Genomic DNA, 17,497 nt, shown 5'->3' with positions numbered 1-17,497 from the left:
CACCAGAAATAAATACAGTTTTGATATTCCTAGAGTACGACTTAATCAAACTAGAAATGCTCTACAAATCAAGGGGCCCAGAATGTGGAATGACCTTCCCAACCATGTTAAAGACTGTACCTCTCTCAACCAGTTTAAGTTAAAAGCGAAGATATACCTAATAAATTCCCTGTAACCTACCTTACCCTTCTATTGTCAACCAATGTCTGTTTTTTTCTTTAAAGAGCGCTGTTTGTCGACATAATTGTATTTGTGCTGCTTTTTCATCTATGTTTTCATTTCTTGTTTTCATTCTACTCATTATGCTCAATTAGTATTAAGCTTGTCATTTAAGTTTATCATGCCCGAGACGCTTTGCGTAATAGTGGCTTTAGGCATTGTATGTACTAGCTCTACCTATAAGTCAAACAATCCTTGTAAATATTTATTGTATGTATGTACCTTACCTAAATAAAATTGTTGTATTGTAACATTTCCTCCTCTAACCCCAAGTAGATATACATCATGCCTGATTTAGTCTCAGTAGGTATATGTTTAACTGTATTCAGTAACGAACGAGCTGTTTTTGGCAAGTCAGCATGTCCCTGTTTTCTCAATTTTTTTAATAAATTATCAATGGCATTGTGTGTTATGCCATATTTATTAACCCATACTAACAATACATCTGATAATGATTTATCATCCTCATCACCACTGCTCTCTGACTCTGATGATATTGGGTCATGCTCATCAATCATGTCCCAAGTCCAATCTCTCTCTCTCTGACTTTCCAGAGATGATGCATCTTCATTGGCTCCACAACCAATATTAGGTTCTGAATTAGATGACAAAGCAGCATGGTCATCGTCTATGCTGTTTGTTGTAACATTGGCCAAAGGATCCTGATTCAACAACTGAATCTCAACCTCATCACTATTTTCATTTTTGCCACGCTGGGACGCCTGTTCTTTCAGGCGTCGCTTTTTGGCCCGTGACATACGCTGCCATCTTGTGTGGTATTCTCTTCTTTTTTCTATAATGTGTGCATACATTCTGAAGGAGAAAGGCCAAGTGCTACATTACCAATTACTATTACAAGATTATTAGTAAAGTACTGTACTGCAAAAAGCAAATAAAATGGGGTAAACTAAACTTTGAAAACAAATAATAATTAAAACAGGTAAATTAGTAAAATAACAAAGGCTTAAGCAGACATGACTCTGCTTAAGCCATGTAAAGCAGACAGATAAGATGGCAATATATAAGGGGAAAAAATTAAAAAGCTAGGATATAAAACTAATTGAGATCAAAAGCATAAATTACTATAGGGGAAAAAATAACAAATGACTTCATAAAAAAATTATCCAATTGCCAACAGCAACTTGGTAGTACAAGTCTAAGAAACAAACAAAATTTAAATGCTGTTATCTGCAATGAAACAATACATACTATTGCACGTACCGAAACATTGATGAATGTAAAAAATAGAGGTGTGAAAAAAAGGAGGTGTTATACCAAAACAGATGCAGAACTAGGAAACAGGATTTCTTCAACAGAAATTTTGAAATTGTTCACAATTTTTGTTAGACCAAAGTTGGAGTATGCAGCAGTTGTATGGTGCCCATATCTTAAGAAACATATCAACAAACTGGAAACGGTGCAGAGACATGCCACTAACTGGCATTAACTAAATGCCAAAAAATATGCCAAATATACTACATAAATATACATACTACACATGCACAATAATTGTCCTGGGTCCAATGTCCTGGGACCTCTGATATTCATAATATATATATATATATATATATATATATATATATATATATATATATATATATATATATATATATATATATATATATATATATATATATATATATATATATATAGGGCCATCAACACACCTCCAGCTAGGGCCACCAACACACCTCCAGGGCCATCAACACGTCTCCAGGGCAACCCGTTCTCACACAAGACAGTACATATATGACTAGTGCTTAAAGTCAATATGTGGAATGTGATTTAGTACATATGTGATATATTCCCAGTTAACTTTTTTACCAAGGCTCAAACTCTTCCTCACGTACCAATTTACGTCTCACAGTACTCGTCCATCAACGTAGATAGCTGAATAGTCGTGATTGGTTCAATTATAACGAAAATTGTAGTTTTCAGGTCCCACATGGGTTGTGAAATTCACCTACTATTGTCCATGCTCTTATAATATTACAGATCAGCTACATCCTATTGAAGGCTCGTAGTTTTGTTTTGAGAAATATTAGTTGTTCTTAGTAAATTATAATAAGCACAATAAATTATTACATAGAATAAGTGCTTCACCAATCAATATTATATACCATAGTTTGTGCTTTAGAAATCTTTAAAGAATGTTTTGTAGGAACGCTAACAGAAAACGATGTTATGTTGGAATGTATATAGGGTAAACTACTGCAAACAGGATGGTATGGTGTGGATTATTGGAAACTATAGGATTAGTATAGGGTCCACTACCACCTGTTAGGTGGGTAAGGGGTCCAATAACACCCGCAGGATGAGTATGGGGGTCACATCCACCCACAGGAATGGTATGGGGATCACTTCCACCCACAGGAAGGGTATGGGATCCAATACCATCCACTGGATGTGTATTGCGTCCACTACCACCGACAGGATGGGTATGGGCTCACAACCACCCACAGGATAGGTATGGGGTCCAATACCACCCACAGGATGAGTATGGGGTCCACTATAACCCACAGGATGGGTATGGGGCTCCAACCACCCACAGAATAAGTATGGGGTACAATAACACCCACTGGATATGTATGGCATCCATTGCCCCCACAGGATGACTATAGGGTACAGTATCGCCCACAGGATTAGCATATAGGGTTCACTGCCGCCCACAGAGTCGGTATGGGGTCCACCGCCACCCACAGGGTCGGTATGGGGTCCACTACCGCCCACAGGGTCGCTATGAAGTCAACTACCGTCCACAGGGTCGGTAGGGGTCCACTACCGCCCACAGGGTCGGCAGGGGGTCCACTGCCACCCACTGGGTCGGTAGGGGGTCCACTGCCGCCCACAGGATCGATAGGGGGTCCACTGCCGCCCACAGGGTCGATATGGGGGGGGTCCACTACCGCCCACAGGATCGATAGGGGGTCCACTGCCGCCCACAGAGTCGGTAGGGGGGTCCACTGCCGCCCACACGTTCGGTAGGGGTCCACTGCCGCCCACAGGGTCGGTAGGGGGTCCACTGCCGCCCACAGGATCGATAGGGGGTCCACTGCCGCCCACAGGGTCGATAGGGGGTCCCTTACCGCCCACAGGGTCTCTATGAAGTCAACTACCGCCCATAGTGTTTGTATAGTGTCCACTATCGCCCATAGTGTTATTATGGGGTCCACTACCCCTCATAGGGTTGGTATGGGGGTCCATTACTACCCACAGGGTGTGTCTGGGGTCTATTTTGGCAATACTGCTTTTCCAATCTCATTTGTTGTTCAATGTAAAATATTTGTTGCTCGACTTGCAACAATTTATATATATATATATATATATATATAGTATAGTGCCTTTGCAATAATGTACCAATGTGTGTATTTTCATAACTCGTTTTAAATTGTTGAAAAATAAATAACTACATTGTGAATGCAAGTCAATGTTTACATGCTAAATCAGAGTTGCCAGATTCCGCTTAAAATAGCAAATTGTGCTTATTTTCAAAGCTTGAGAATTTAGCTTTAAAGTAGTTAAAAAACTACGAATTTCGCAATTTGCTATGTACTTTAGTGTACTATTTTAAAATAAGGTTGGTTTTTAAGCTGCAAGTCATATGAATCTCAAAAAAAGTATATTATTAACAATCTTATCTCCATAGTTCACTAGTTTCTGTAAATCAGATCTGGTAACTGTAGGCCAAGTACTGGAAGACTCAAGACACAATGTGTTGAAGCTATTCTCTTTGAAGAAGTCATCTCGACAGGATCTTCCAGCTCCAGCTATAAAACTTCACCAAACATGGATCTACCTAGTACATCAAATGGTAAGGAATTACTAAACTGTACAAAGTTTTATGCTAGAACATTTGTTACAGTCCCCTGTTCTATGTGTACTCCATCACATAGTGACGGAGTATGTGGGAATAATTTTGTTAACACTGTCCATTTGACATGGTGGTGGTGTATGGTGCTGGTGGTGTATGGTGCTGGTGGAGTATGATGCTGATGGTGTATGATGCTGATGGTGTATGATGCTGATGGTGTATGATGCTGGTGTATGGTGCTGGTGGTGTATGATGCTGGTGGTGTATGATTCTGGTGGAGTATGATGCTGATGGTGTATGATGCTGATGGTGTATGATGCTGATGGTGTATGATGCTGGTGGTGTATGGTGCTGGTGGTGTATGATGCTGGTGGTGTATGGTGCTGGTGGTGTATGATGCTGGTGGTGTATGGTGCTGGTGGTGTATGGTGTATGATGCTGGTGGTGTATTATGCTGATGGTGTATGATGCTGGTGATGTATGATGCTGATGGTGTATGATGCTGGTGGTGTATGATGCTGGTGTGTATGATGCTGGTGGTGTATGGTGCTGTTGGTGTATGATGCTGGTGGTGTATGGTGCTGGTGGTGGTGAATCTGACACTGTCATATATATATATATATATATATATATATATATATATATATATATATATATATATATATATATATATATATATATATATATATATATATATATGAGGGGTACCACCTCTGGTGCAAGTGTAGGGACCCATAGCCTCGGAGAAGAAAATAAAGAGTACTCAGAGAAGACCTTGTGGATCCTCACTGAACACTTTCATATTTTCTTCTCCTACCACCTTATTCTTTTGGTATGTGTGTATATTTATCTAACTTTATTTGAAAACGTCATTACACAAAAAAAGTTACAATATTGATTATATATATATATATATATATATATATATATATATATATATATATATATATATATATATATATATATATAATTTTTTTTTCTTCCAATAATATAGTATTCGCTTGAAATTAACAGCCTGGTCAATCAGGCTGTTGGATTCAACTCCTCTCAGTTTTGTTATACGAGTTACAGCATGGTTAATCACATCCAAAATTAAAGTTATTTCCAGATGCAGTCCTAAAATTTTTAACATTGCTCTCACTAGTGTTAATGTAGATTATTTCATAATTTAAATAATATATTTAATTACTGTAGTACATTTTAACAACAATTTAACTTATAATTTTTGCAGCATAGGTCATTTGAATATAAGTATTTTATTAGAAACTATTTCCTTCAGGTCTTCAGGGAAAATTCTTGAGGAGATGCACAAACTGCAAACAATGTGTGCATGTCCGAAGCAATGTTTGCAAGTTCTGCCAGTGTGACTTCCGAAACAGTAGAGAATTAATGAAGAAAGAAGAGGAAGCCCGTTTTCTACTTAAAGGCAAGAAGGCTTTAGAACGAAATACAGCAAGCCGGGTTCTACGAAGGATTGAAAATCAGGTATTGAAGTTTGTCTACATCTGTTGTATTCATTTGTATTCTTCTTATGCTGAACTTGCTTGATAAGGTATAGAATCAACATGAATAATGCTGTACAGTACTTACATACTATTTGTTTATTTATTTATATACAAGTTAGCACACTGGGATTATGAGAGTACATAGCATTGATGTTTTTACATTCTTGTAAAGCCACTAGCACACATAGTGTTTTGGGCAGGTCCTTAATCTAACAGATAATTTTAAATAGGCAATTTAAAGCTTAAATGGAAAAAAATTGGCTGGTACATTGTAAGAAAGTATCACAAAGATTACTATGTACATTAAAGTAAAATTTGAGGGTTATCAACATATAAATTGTAGCATAATTTGAGGAATATTTCAAGGTATAATATAGTAAGATATGCATTCAATATAACAATCATGATATAAGGTGATAGCAATGATTACAATGGAAAAGTTGTATGGTTTAGGCACATATATTCTGGCATTGGATTTCATAAGATACAGTGCGAGTTTAATACACTAGTTAGGAAACTATCAAGACAAAATTTAGGTACTTTTTGGTTTTATTTTTTAAAATGGCAGAAGTTGGACAGTTTTTAAATTTGTTAGCGAGTGAGTTCCATAGACAAGGTCCCTTTATTTGCATAGAGTATTTACACAGAATAACTTTGACTCTGGGGATATCAAAGATATTTATATATATATATATATATATATATATATATATATATATATATATATATATATATATATATATATATATATATATATATATATATATATATATAATTTCAATTCAATCATCTCTGTCATTGATGTATATGGCAAAAAGTGTGTGGCCCAATACAGCACTATGTCTTAACGTAATGGGTCCAAGGGCCCATAAGTTCTCGACAGCATTAAGGGCCCTTTAGCAAACCAGTGTGCTGGGGCCCCCATGACGTCTTTGTATCATTTCAAGTTTGTACATGTACTTCTTAAGATATGGGCACCATACAACTGCTGCATATTCTAGCTTTTGTCTAAAAAAATCATGAACAATTTATTTATTATTTATCCATGAATGCCAGAACTAAACCCTGTGGTACTCCACTCGTGACATTTCTCCAGTCCAATACATTGCCTCTGATTACTGCCCTCATTTTTCTATCAGTTTGAAATTTTTTAATCCATGTTAGAAGCTTACCTGTCACCCCTCCAATATGTTCCAGTTTCCAGAACAAACTCTTATGTGGAATTCTGTTGAATGCCTCTTTTAGGTCCAGATAGATGCAGTCAACCCAACCATATCTTTTCTGTAAAATTTCTGCGGCTCGATCATAGTAACTGATTAAATTTGTTACACAGGATCTTCCATTTCAAAATTTTTTATTTTTTATTTTTATTTTTTTTCCAGCACGCACAAGGAAGCTTGATGCAGATAAACTTACATTAGGATCAGAAGGTGATAGCGATAATGCCTTGGAAAAAAATCCTGACGAGCTACAAGTGCAGCAGGTGCATAAAGTCCAAAAAGTACCGCAGGTGCAAGAAATTCAACAAGTACAAAAAGTTCCGCAGGTGGAACATTTACAAAAAGTTCCGCAGGTGCAACAAGGGCTACCATTAGCAATCATTCAGAAACAGCAAGAAGTACAAGTAGTAAAATTTGAACCACAGGGAACTACACCAGGAAAACAGTGTAGTAACAACGGAATGGGAATTTTAAAATACCTGAGGAAACAGGTAAAAAAGGACAAACAATAGAAATGGTTCCTTACACCTTATTATTTGGTAGTTTATAGGTATTTTACTTATAATACTTTATATTATGTCTACAGTTTATAATTTAGTTTACAGTTAATTTACTTTTCAACTTCCATATCTTACATGAAGGATTTTTACTGTTTTTCATTTTTAAAACCTTATTAGTATCATTTATAGTTTAGTGTCAATTCACTTATAATACAATATATGGAATAATTTACTAAATTCATTTAACTATAATAAATTTAAATAAACATTTTTACCCCAGGATGAGTTTCAGTCACCCTACCCAAAAAATTAATGTTTCTTTATTACTAATCTTGTGAGAGGTAGCTTATTGTGCAGCCCATACTCATTCTGTGAGTGTTAGTTTATTGTGCACCCCATAGTCATCATGTCACCCAAGCCTGCTGCAGCTGCACCTGAGGGGTGGTGTAGGGAACCATTAGTGTACTATTATGATTTGAGAGAGAGAATGCTCTGTGGACAGAGCATCAATATGGCTTAAGGCATTGAGCTTTGCCTCAAGATGAAGCTTGGGCTGATCTCTGATTTGCTTCTTGGGAGTCTTCATTTACGTGCACCCCATACTCAACCACTTTGTAGTAATTAATTGTGCAACCCATACTCATCCTGTTACCAGTAGTTTGTGCAACCCATACTTATCCTGTGATCCCTATCCCTCTACTTCAAGTCCCTCAAGGGGCGCACGAATTCAGTTTGGCATACTGCATCCTGCCTTCCCATCCCTAGCTACTGACCCATCACAATATTTTATTTTATTTTATTTATATATATACAAGTAGGTACATTGGGGTTGTGAGAATACATTGAATAGTACAGTATTTACAATCTTGTAAAGCCACTAGTATGCGCAGCGTTTCAGGCAGGTCCTTAATCTAACAGATAATTTTAAGTAGGTAATTTCTATCAGAATTGATAAATGATAATAAATACATTGTTTACATACATACATTACAAATACATACATATAAGCTCAAAAGCTTCATTGAAGGTTGTAACAGAACCCATGAGCACCACACCAGAAATAAATACAGTTTTGATATTCCAAGAGTACGACTTAATCAAACTAGAAATGCTCTACAAATCAAGGGACCCAGAATGTGGAATGATCTTCCCAACCATGTTAAAGACTGTACCTCTCTCAACCAGTTTAAGATAAAAACTAAACACTACCTAATAAATTCACTAACCTACCTTACCCCTCTATTGTCAACCCATGTCTGTTATTTTTTTTTTTTTTTTTAATCAACACTGTTTGTCAACCTATTGTATTTGTGCTGCTTTTTCAGTCATGTTCCCTCTTTTTTTTATCTTTATTTGTATTTGTTCTCAACACATTATATTCTTTATGCTCAATTAGTATTAAGTTCTAGATATTAATGTTTTTCCTGCCCGAAACGCGTTGCGTAATAGTGGCTTTAGGCATTGTATGTACTAGCTCTATCTATATATCGATCCATTAATGTAACATTACTTGTATGTATGTACCTTACCTGAATAAACATATTTATTTATTTATTTATTTATTTATACAAGTTTAACTCTGGGGATATCAAAGAGATATTTATTTCTGGTGTGGTGATAATGGGTCCTATTACATCTGTCCAGGAAGAGTTTCAGAGCAGGATTTGCATTTAAGAACAGAGTTTTGTAAATGTAGTTGACACAAGAGAATTTATGGAGTGAGATTATGTTTAGCATGTTTAGGGAGTTAAACAAGGGGGCTGAGTGTTGTCTGAAAGCAGAATTTGATATTATTCTGATAGCAGATTTTTGCTGGGTGATGATGGACTTGAGGTGGTTTGCAGTGGTTGAACCCCATGCACAGATACCATAGTTGAGATAGGGATAGATTAGTGTATAATATAGAGAGATGAGAGCAGGGTTAGGTACATAATATCTGATTTTGGAGAGTATACCAACTGTTTTAGAGACTTTCTTAGTTATGTGTTGTATGTGGGTACTGAAGTTGAGTCTCTTGTCTAAGAATAGACCAAGAAACTTTCCATCATTGTTATTGCTAATGTTTACATTGTCATCTGAAGCTGAATTGCATTTGTAGATTTGCTTCCAAATAAGATGTAGTAGGTCTTTTCTATGTTAAGTGTTAGTTTGTTGGTTGACATCCATAAGTGGACTTTTTTTAGTTCATTATTAACAACATTACAGTATTTAGTGTATGTGGGTTGGGGTTGGAGTAGATGAGTGTAGTATCATCAGCAAACAATATAGGTTTCAGAATGTTAAGAACATATACATCCTGCCTTCCCATCCCTAGCTACTGACCCATCACAATATACATCCTGCCTTCCCATCCCTAGCTACTGACCCATCACAATATACATGTAGTAGAGTGTTTTCTGTAGGCAATTTTCTAATTATACAATCATATGTTGCCCTCAGCTCTCCTATTTCATACATACTTTTTTTCTTTTGCAAGGGAGTAATTACTACATCTACATTACAATCCTCCCATGGTGGTGTAAATTTTCTCTTGGGCACAGCAATACACTCTGAAATAACATCATACTTAATAACATTAGAACATAAGGTATTCATATATGCTCTTTTCTTCATCATACATTGTTCAGTACTTCCCACCTTTTGAACTGAGAGGACCAATTCATTAGCTCCCCCACCTCTCATTAATCTAATGGCAGAAGCTACATTTATCTCTGCAATTCTATCCCCAATACTCTGCAGATTCAACTCCATCCTGATTTTCTCAATCATAGCATTTCTTGGGCATCCTAAGATAATTCTCATGGCTTCATTTTGTACCTGTGGGAGGTTGGTGCTGGGGTTACTGTGGGAGGTGTACTGTGTGAGGTTGGTGTTGGGGTTACCTGTAGGAGGTGTACTGTGGGAGGTTGGTGCTGGGGTTACCTGTGGGAGGTGTACTGTGGGAGGTGTACTGTGGGAGGTTGGTGTTGTGTACTGTGGGAGGTTGGTGCTGGGGTTACCTGTGGGATGTGTACTGTGGGAGGTTGGTGTTGTGTACTGTGGGAGGTTGGTGCTGGGGTTACCTGTGGGAGGTGTACTGTGGGAGGTTGGTGTTGTGTACTGTGGGAGGTTGGTGTTGTGTACTGTGGGAGGTTGGTGTTGTGTACTGTGGGAGGTTGGTGTTGTGTACTGTGGGAGGTTGGTGTTGGGGTTACCTGTGGGAGGTGTACTGTGGGAGGTTGGTGCTGGGGTTACCTGTGGGATGTGTACTGTGGGAGGTTGGTGTTGTGTACTGTGGGAGGTTGGTGTTGGGATTACTGTGGGAGGTGTACTGTGGGAGGTTGGTGTTGTGTACTGTGGGAGGTTGGTGCTGGGGTTACCTGTGGGATGTGTACTGTGGGAGGTTGGTGTTGTGTACTGTGGGAGGTTGGTGTTGGGGTTACTGTGGGAGGTTGGTGCTGGGGTTACCTGTGGGAGGTGTACTGTGGGAGGTTGGTGCTGGGGTTACCTGTGGGATGTGTACTGTGGGAGGTTGGTGTTGTGTACTGTGGGAGGTTGGTGCTGGGGTTACCTGTGGGATGTGTACTGTGGGAGGTTGGTGTTGTGTACTGTGGGAGGTTGGTGTTGGGGTTACTGTGGGAGGTTGGTGCTGGGGTTACCTGTGGGAGGTGTACTGTGGGAGGTTGGTGCTGGGGTTACCTGTGGGAGGTGTACTGTGGGAGGTTGGTGTTGGGGTTACCTGTGGGAGGTTGGTGTTGGGGTTACTGTGGGAGGTGTACTGTAGGAGGTTGGTGTTGGGGTATTCACCTAGTATATCTTGTTTCTGGGTGTACTAACCTAGTATATGTTGCGTGTGTGTGTGTATACTCACCTAGTCTCACCTAGAATATCTTGTGTGTAAGTACTCAACTAGTACTCACCTAGTATACCTTGTATGTGTGTATTCACCTAGTATATCTTGTTTCTGGGTGTACTAACTTAGTATATGTTGCGTGTGTGTGTATACTCACCTAGTCTCACCTAGAATATCTTGTGTGTAAGTACTCAACTAGTACTCACCTAGTATACCTTGTATGTGTGTATTCACCTAGTATATCTTGTTTCTGGGTGTACTAACTTAGTATATGTTGCGTGTGTGTGTATACTCACCTAGTCTCACCTAGAATATCTTGTGTGTAAGTACTCAACTAGTACTCACCTAGTATACCTTGTATGTGTGTATTCACCTAGTATATCTTGTTTCTGGGTGTACTAACCTAGTATATGTTGCGTGTGTGTGTGTATACTCACCTAGTCTCACCTAGAATATCTTGTGTGTAAGTACTCAACTAGTACTCACCTAGTATACCTTGTATGTGTGTATTCACCTAGTATATCTTGTTTCTGGGTGTACTAACCTAGTATATGTTGCGTGTGTGTGTGTATACTCACCTAGTCTCACCTAGAATATCTTGTGTGTAAGTACTCAACTAGTACTCACCTAGTATACCTTGTATGTGTGTATTCACCTAGTATATCTTGTTTCTGGGTGTACTAACTTAGTATATGTTGCGTGTGTGTGTATACTCACCTAGTCTCACCTAGAATATCTTGTGTGTAAGTACTCAACTAGTACTCACCTAGTATACCTTGTATGTGTGTATTCACCTAGTATATCTTGTTTCTGGGTGTACTAACCTAGTATATGTTGCGTGTGTGTGTGTATACTCACCTAGTCTCACCTAGAATATCTTGTGTGTAAGTACTCAACTAGTACTCACCTAGTATACCTTGTATGTGTGTATTCACCTAGTATATCTTGTTTCTGGGTGTACTAACCTAGTATATGTTGCGTGTGTGTGTGTATACTCACCTAGTCTCACCTAGAATATCTTGTGTGTAAGTACTCAACTAGTACTCACCTAGTATACCTTGTATGTGTGTATTCACCTAGTATATCTTGTTTCTGGGTGTACTAACTTAGTATATGTTGCGTGTGTGTGTATACTCACCTAGTCTCACCTAGAATATCTTGTGTGTAAGTACTCAACTAGTACTCACCTAGTATACCTTGTCAGACCTTGCCTATACCCTATACAGACCTTGTGTGTGTGTACGATCATATGTGGCATTCTTCCAAGAAAAGGAGTTAGAAATGAAACGGTATAATCAGATCCTTTTATACAACACATTGAGAAAGAATAAAGGTTAAGTGTGGTATCAGTAAGATTTACACACTAGTCCACACTTGCGTGGTGTACAATATGTGTGTGTACAATGTAAGTGGAGGCAGAGTTGGAGGGAGGGAAATGTAGTTGGTGGACCTGTGGTCAGGGTGGCTCCAGAGGTAGGGTGTCAAATTTCAGTGTTTATGGCAGGGTAAGGGAATGGTCGTCGGTGGTCTTGTGATTCAATATTTTCTTGTTGTCGCTAAGTTACACTTTTTCAGGTCTATATAGTACAATGGCCAGTCCTCATGTACCTAGTAATTATGTACCTTAAATTATGTACGTAAATTATGTAATTATGTTCATGTACCTAGTAGCTAGTAGTTATAGTGTCAGTTGGGGGTTAATGGGCCAGGCCGAGCGTGCCTGTGCCCCACAAATATCACCCTTATTGCTGACTAGTTGGTATAACGGCTTTTCCCAAACCTCTCTCTCGCCAGAATTATACTGACATGTGAATATCTTTGGCAGTTGATGAATCCTAAATATAAATAATAAATAAATAAATGTTTATTTAGGTAAGGTACATCCATACAAGAAATTTTTACAAAGATTGGTGGACTTATAGATAGATTCATACATTGCATAACTGCATGGCATAACTGGCAATCCCCTCACAGTGTTCAAGTGAGAACTGGATAAGCACCTCCAAAGGATACCCAAGTATGCCAAGTATGCTGCCCTGAGGAACACCAATGTTGATGGGTAGGGTGGGAGAAATTGAATTATTCACAGAAACATACTGGAGCCTGTCAGTGAGGTACGTAGGATTTGAGGTATTGCAGGGGATACAAGACACTGATCACTGGTCTCCCATTTGGTCCTCATTGCTTTATCTTACTATTATTGAATGTCAATAACCGTATTATGCAATTTCAATTTCTTCTATTGCTTTCTTTATTACGCACCCCATACCCATCCCGTGGGCCGTGGTGTAAAGGATTACAGAGGCACATAATCGGTTCAGGACCTGAACCCTCTAGTTCGTTTAGCTAAGCAAATAACAATGTTTGACGCTAGTTACAAAATTATTAATGTTGTATACACATGTACACACACACTCATACATACATATATATATATATATATATATATATATATATATATATATATATATATATATATATATATATATATATATATATATATATATATATATATATATATGTATATATATACATATATATATATATATATATATATATATATATATATATATATATATATATATATATATATATATATATATATATATGTATATATATACATATATATATATATATATATGTCGTACCTAATAGCCAGAACGCACTTCTGAGCCTACTATTCAAGGCCCGATTTGCCTAATAAGCCAAGTTTTCATGAATTAATGTTTTTTCGTCTACCTAACCTACCTAACCTAACCTAACCTAGCTTTTTTTGGCTACCTAACCTAACCTTACCTATAAATATAGGTTAGGTTAGGTTAGGTAGGGTTGGTTAGGTTCGGTCATATATCTACGTTAATTTTAACTCCAATAAAAAAAATTGACCTCATACATAGAGAAAAGGGTTGCTTTATCATTTCATAAGAAAAAAATTATAGTAAATATATTAATTCAGGAAAACTTGGCTTATTAGGCAAATCGGGCATTGAATAGTAGGCTGAGAAGTGAGTTCTGGCTACTAGGTACGACATATATATATATATATATATATATATATATATATATATATATATATATATATATATATATATATATATATATATATATATATATATATATATATAATTATACCAGTATAATCTAATAATATATACTGGTCTAATAAAATAATTATACCAGTATAATCTAATAATATATACTGGTCTAATAAAATAATTAGACCAGTTAATACTCTCACTCGTTGTGTTAGGATATGTTAGCTTGATAAAACTGACTGTTCATTGTTGAGAAATGTGTTAACAAACAATATATCTGACTTATCAAGACTGTAGCTTGCTTAGCAAAAGGAACTTTTTTTAAATTTGGGTTCAGTTTAACTACCGCTCAAGGGATGAGTAATTGGGGCATAATAAAGGAACTAAGCTGATAAAATGAAAGATGGGAAAACAACATTAGAAAGATAAACTCGAGAGACGTTTTCATGTTAACCCGAAAATTATTTGAGGAGCAAGACAGACTGCGGGTCAAGCAATTGGTCTTTATGCTATCGTGATGGGGGATCAGCCATTACACGTGTTAATGACTCTTGTATAGTTGTGTAGTTAAGGACATCAGGGTAAAGGGGTAATGGGCATTGTGGTTGATTGTTCTACCTGGGAATCCTCCACTGTTTTATATCTTATGTATGTATGTATGTACTAACCTAGTTGTGGTTGCAAGGGTTGAACTTTGGCTCTTTGGTCCCGCCACTTGAATACATACACTTGAAACTGTGTATGGAATCAGCCTCCACCACATTACTGCCTAAAGCATTCCATTTATTAACTACTCTGACACTGAAAAGTTCTTTCTATAATCTCTCTGTGGCTCATTTGGGTACTCAGCTTCCACCTGTGTCCCCTTGTGCGTGTACCACATGTGTTAAATAAATGTATAAATAAATGTTCTTTGGAGACAATTCCTAACCTATACTTCTTCTCAAGGTCATGTTTTTTATTAATGGGTTTAAGTATTCCCTTTGTAAGCAAGGGATTGTTAAGCCTTTTGGTTATGCTTACAAAAAAGTCACAGGACAGACATTATCAGCAGCAGTTATAAAATTGTCAATAGCAGTTTCATTGTGCAGCCTAAAACTTAACTCCCTTGACTCTAGAGGTATATATATTAGGTTTAGGTTAGGTTTTTTTAATTAAACCAGCCAGGATGAGTGAAGCCATGAAGGGCGTTTTTATTAATTAAAACACCCAAATGTTGGGTGCTTCAGGTGTTGTTCCTCTTGGATGATCTTGTACCTCTCTGTCTCACACCTGTAAGAATGAGTGATATGGTTAAGGGGGAAACAAAGTGCAGGCAAGGCAATGGAGGCCAGTAGTAATCTTAGGGCTAGGATAATTAGAAATTAGAGAAATTAAGTAAGAGAAATTAGCAAGAGAAATCAGGTAAAATTTATTATACTTAACTTTTGTATCATCAGTTTAGTAGTAAATCTTCATCTTCATCATCATCATCTTCACTGTCACAAAGCTCCAGGTAGGGCTCGGAAACATCAACATCCTCTTCCTGGTATCCAAATAAACGCTTTGCATCACTCAGCTTGTCAGAACACAACTTTTGCCCTTGCTTCAAAAGAGCCAAGATTCCACTCTTATTTTTGGTTGATAGGTGCTTCTCTTCAATAGTGTACTTGTTAGGATCCTGTAATATATAGACTATTTAATGGGGTTTAAGACAGTTACAAAATTCCCTGAAAATACTAAAGAAATTAGAATAAATAAATAAAGTTTTCGGTAAAAGTTCAAATATATGTAAAACACACCAGTACAGTATATGAAAACCATGGAATTGTCTACCTGTCAAAGTTGTAAATAGCAAGACTTTACTCAAGTATAAAATTCTGCTGGATAAATGTTTATGAAGAACTGAATTGCAACACACATTTAGGCTGTTAGCTTACCTTGCTTAGATATGAAGGAAAAATTCCACATAACAACTCTTCAGTATGTTCGGTTAAAATCTCTCTCTTATTCTTGTAATATACGAGATAATGCAGCATTTCTTGAACAGTGTGTTGTTGCTCTTCTCTGGATCTCTTCTGAAGCTCCACATCTTCTACTGCCTTCTTTTTTTGAGCAAGGGACACTAATAAAAGAGGAAAATTATATTTACTGCAAGTAAACTACAACTCAATTTAATGTAATTACAGTTTAGGTACTTGCATTATACATACTATACATAGTTTATTGTGCAGTATCAACCTGATAAAAACCTACGGATTATGATACTGCACCTATTTTACAAACAGTAGTGATGATATTTTACTTCAAAAATAAGTAAAGCTTATCCATTATGCATGCTAAATGTTAGTTATCTTGATAAGGCCGAATTGTAACCCCTGATAAAATGAGATGTAGTTACATACCATTTTGGCTATGATGAGGCAATAAATTGTGCCATGGCAGGATACCTTCTATTGCATCCTTTTCACTGAGAATTTCAGAGTTTTCACTATTGTAGATTTTTATGAAGCCTTGAAGCTTTTTCCTATCACACTCATTTCTGTGCCGGAGTGAAGAGCGCATTTTACTGGATGCTGCAAATAAAGTTTTTTGGCTGAAAGTTTTAAAGTTGTTAAAAAAATTTCCTCATCATTTACCTACATAGAAATTATAGACAAGAGCTAAATAGAAATTGCTTCAGAGTTAACAAAGAAATAGTAAGCCTACCTGCATCAGTGGCAATCAGATTTTTGCGATGCCTGATAGAGTCTGCAACTGCCTCGATAGAATATTTTATGTTCTTCGAGGTTGTTCCAGTGTTTAACTCTAACTCCTTACATATTCATTTGTAGGTCAGATCGCCATTCTTGAATCAATGACTTTTGAACATCAAGTTTGTCGATCTCATTTGAAACTGTTATTTTCGTCTCTCTGGCCTATTTGAAAATATAATAAATTTAATGAACAAATCACATTAACCGTGATGAGTGGTCATCATGATCATCTTGAGGCAAAGCTCAATGCCTTAAGCCATATTGATGCTCTGTCCACAGAGCATTCTCTCTCTCAAATCATAATAGTACACTAATGGTTCCCTACACCACCCCTCAGGTGCAGCTGCAGCAGGCTTGGGTGACATGATGACTATGGGGTGCACAATAAACTAACACTCACAGAATGAGTATGGGCTGCACAATAAGCTACCTCTCACAAGATTAGTAATAAAGAAACATTAATTTTTTGGGTAGGGTGACTGAAACTCATCCTGGGGTAAAAATGTTTATTTAAATTTATTATAGTTAAATGAATTTAGTAAATTATTCCATATATTGTATTATAAGTGAATTGACACTAAACTATAAATGATACTAATAAGGTTTTAAAAATGAAAAACAGTAAAAATCCTTCATGTAA

At 37.0% G+C, this 17,497-nt stretch overlaps 1 protein-coding gene across 1 annotated transcript; it reads right to left on the bottom strand.

Moving 5' to 3' along the window:
- Positions 1–15,340: 15,340 nt before the first annotated feature.
- Positions 15,341–16,202, bottom strand: LOC138359559 (uncharacterized). The gene is made up of 2 exons (XM_069318904.1): positions 16,042–16,202; positions 15,341–15,782 (listed from the first exon to the last, which is right to left on the bottom strand). The coding sequence occupies exons 1-2, from the start codon at positions 16,138–16,140 to the stop codon at positions 15,558–15,560; spliced, it is 324 nt and encodes a 107-aa protein (XP_069175005.1). The 5' UTR covers positions 16,141–16,202; the 3' UTR covers positions 15,341–15,557.
- Between the last annotated feature and the right edge of the window lie 1,295 nt (positions 16,203–17,497).

The sequence above is a fragment of the Procambarus clarkii genome, chromosome 91 (assembly GCF_040958095.1).
Source record: "Procambarus clarkii isolate CNS0578487 chromosome 91, FALCON_Pclarkii_2.0, whole genome shotgun sequence".
In the NCBI taxonomy this organism is placed as follows: domain Eukaryota; kingdom Metazoa; phylum Arthropoda; class Malacostraca; order Decapoda; family Cambaridae; genus Procambarus; species Procambarus clarkii.
The sequence above is the reverse complement of the archived record's forward strand: the minus strand, read 5'-3'. Positions and strand labels throughout refer to the sequence as shown.

Excerpts from the sequence above, each read along its gene's own strand:
- LOC138359559 (XM_069318904.1), bottom strand. The coding sequence starts at position 16,140 with ATGCTGCATTATCTCGTATATTACAAGAATAAGAGAGAGATTTTAACC. Across the intron at positions 15,783-16,041 it reads TTCCTTCATATCTAAGCAAG|GATCCTAACAAGTACACTAT; the intron begins GTAAGCTAACAG and ends TATATATTACAG.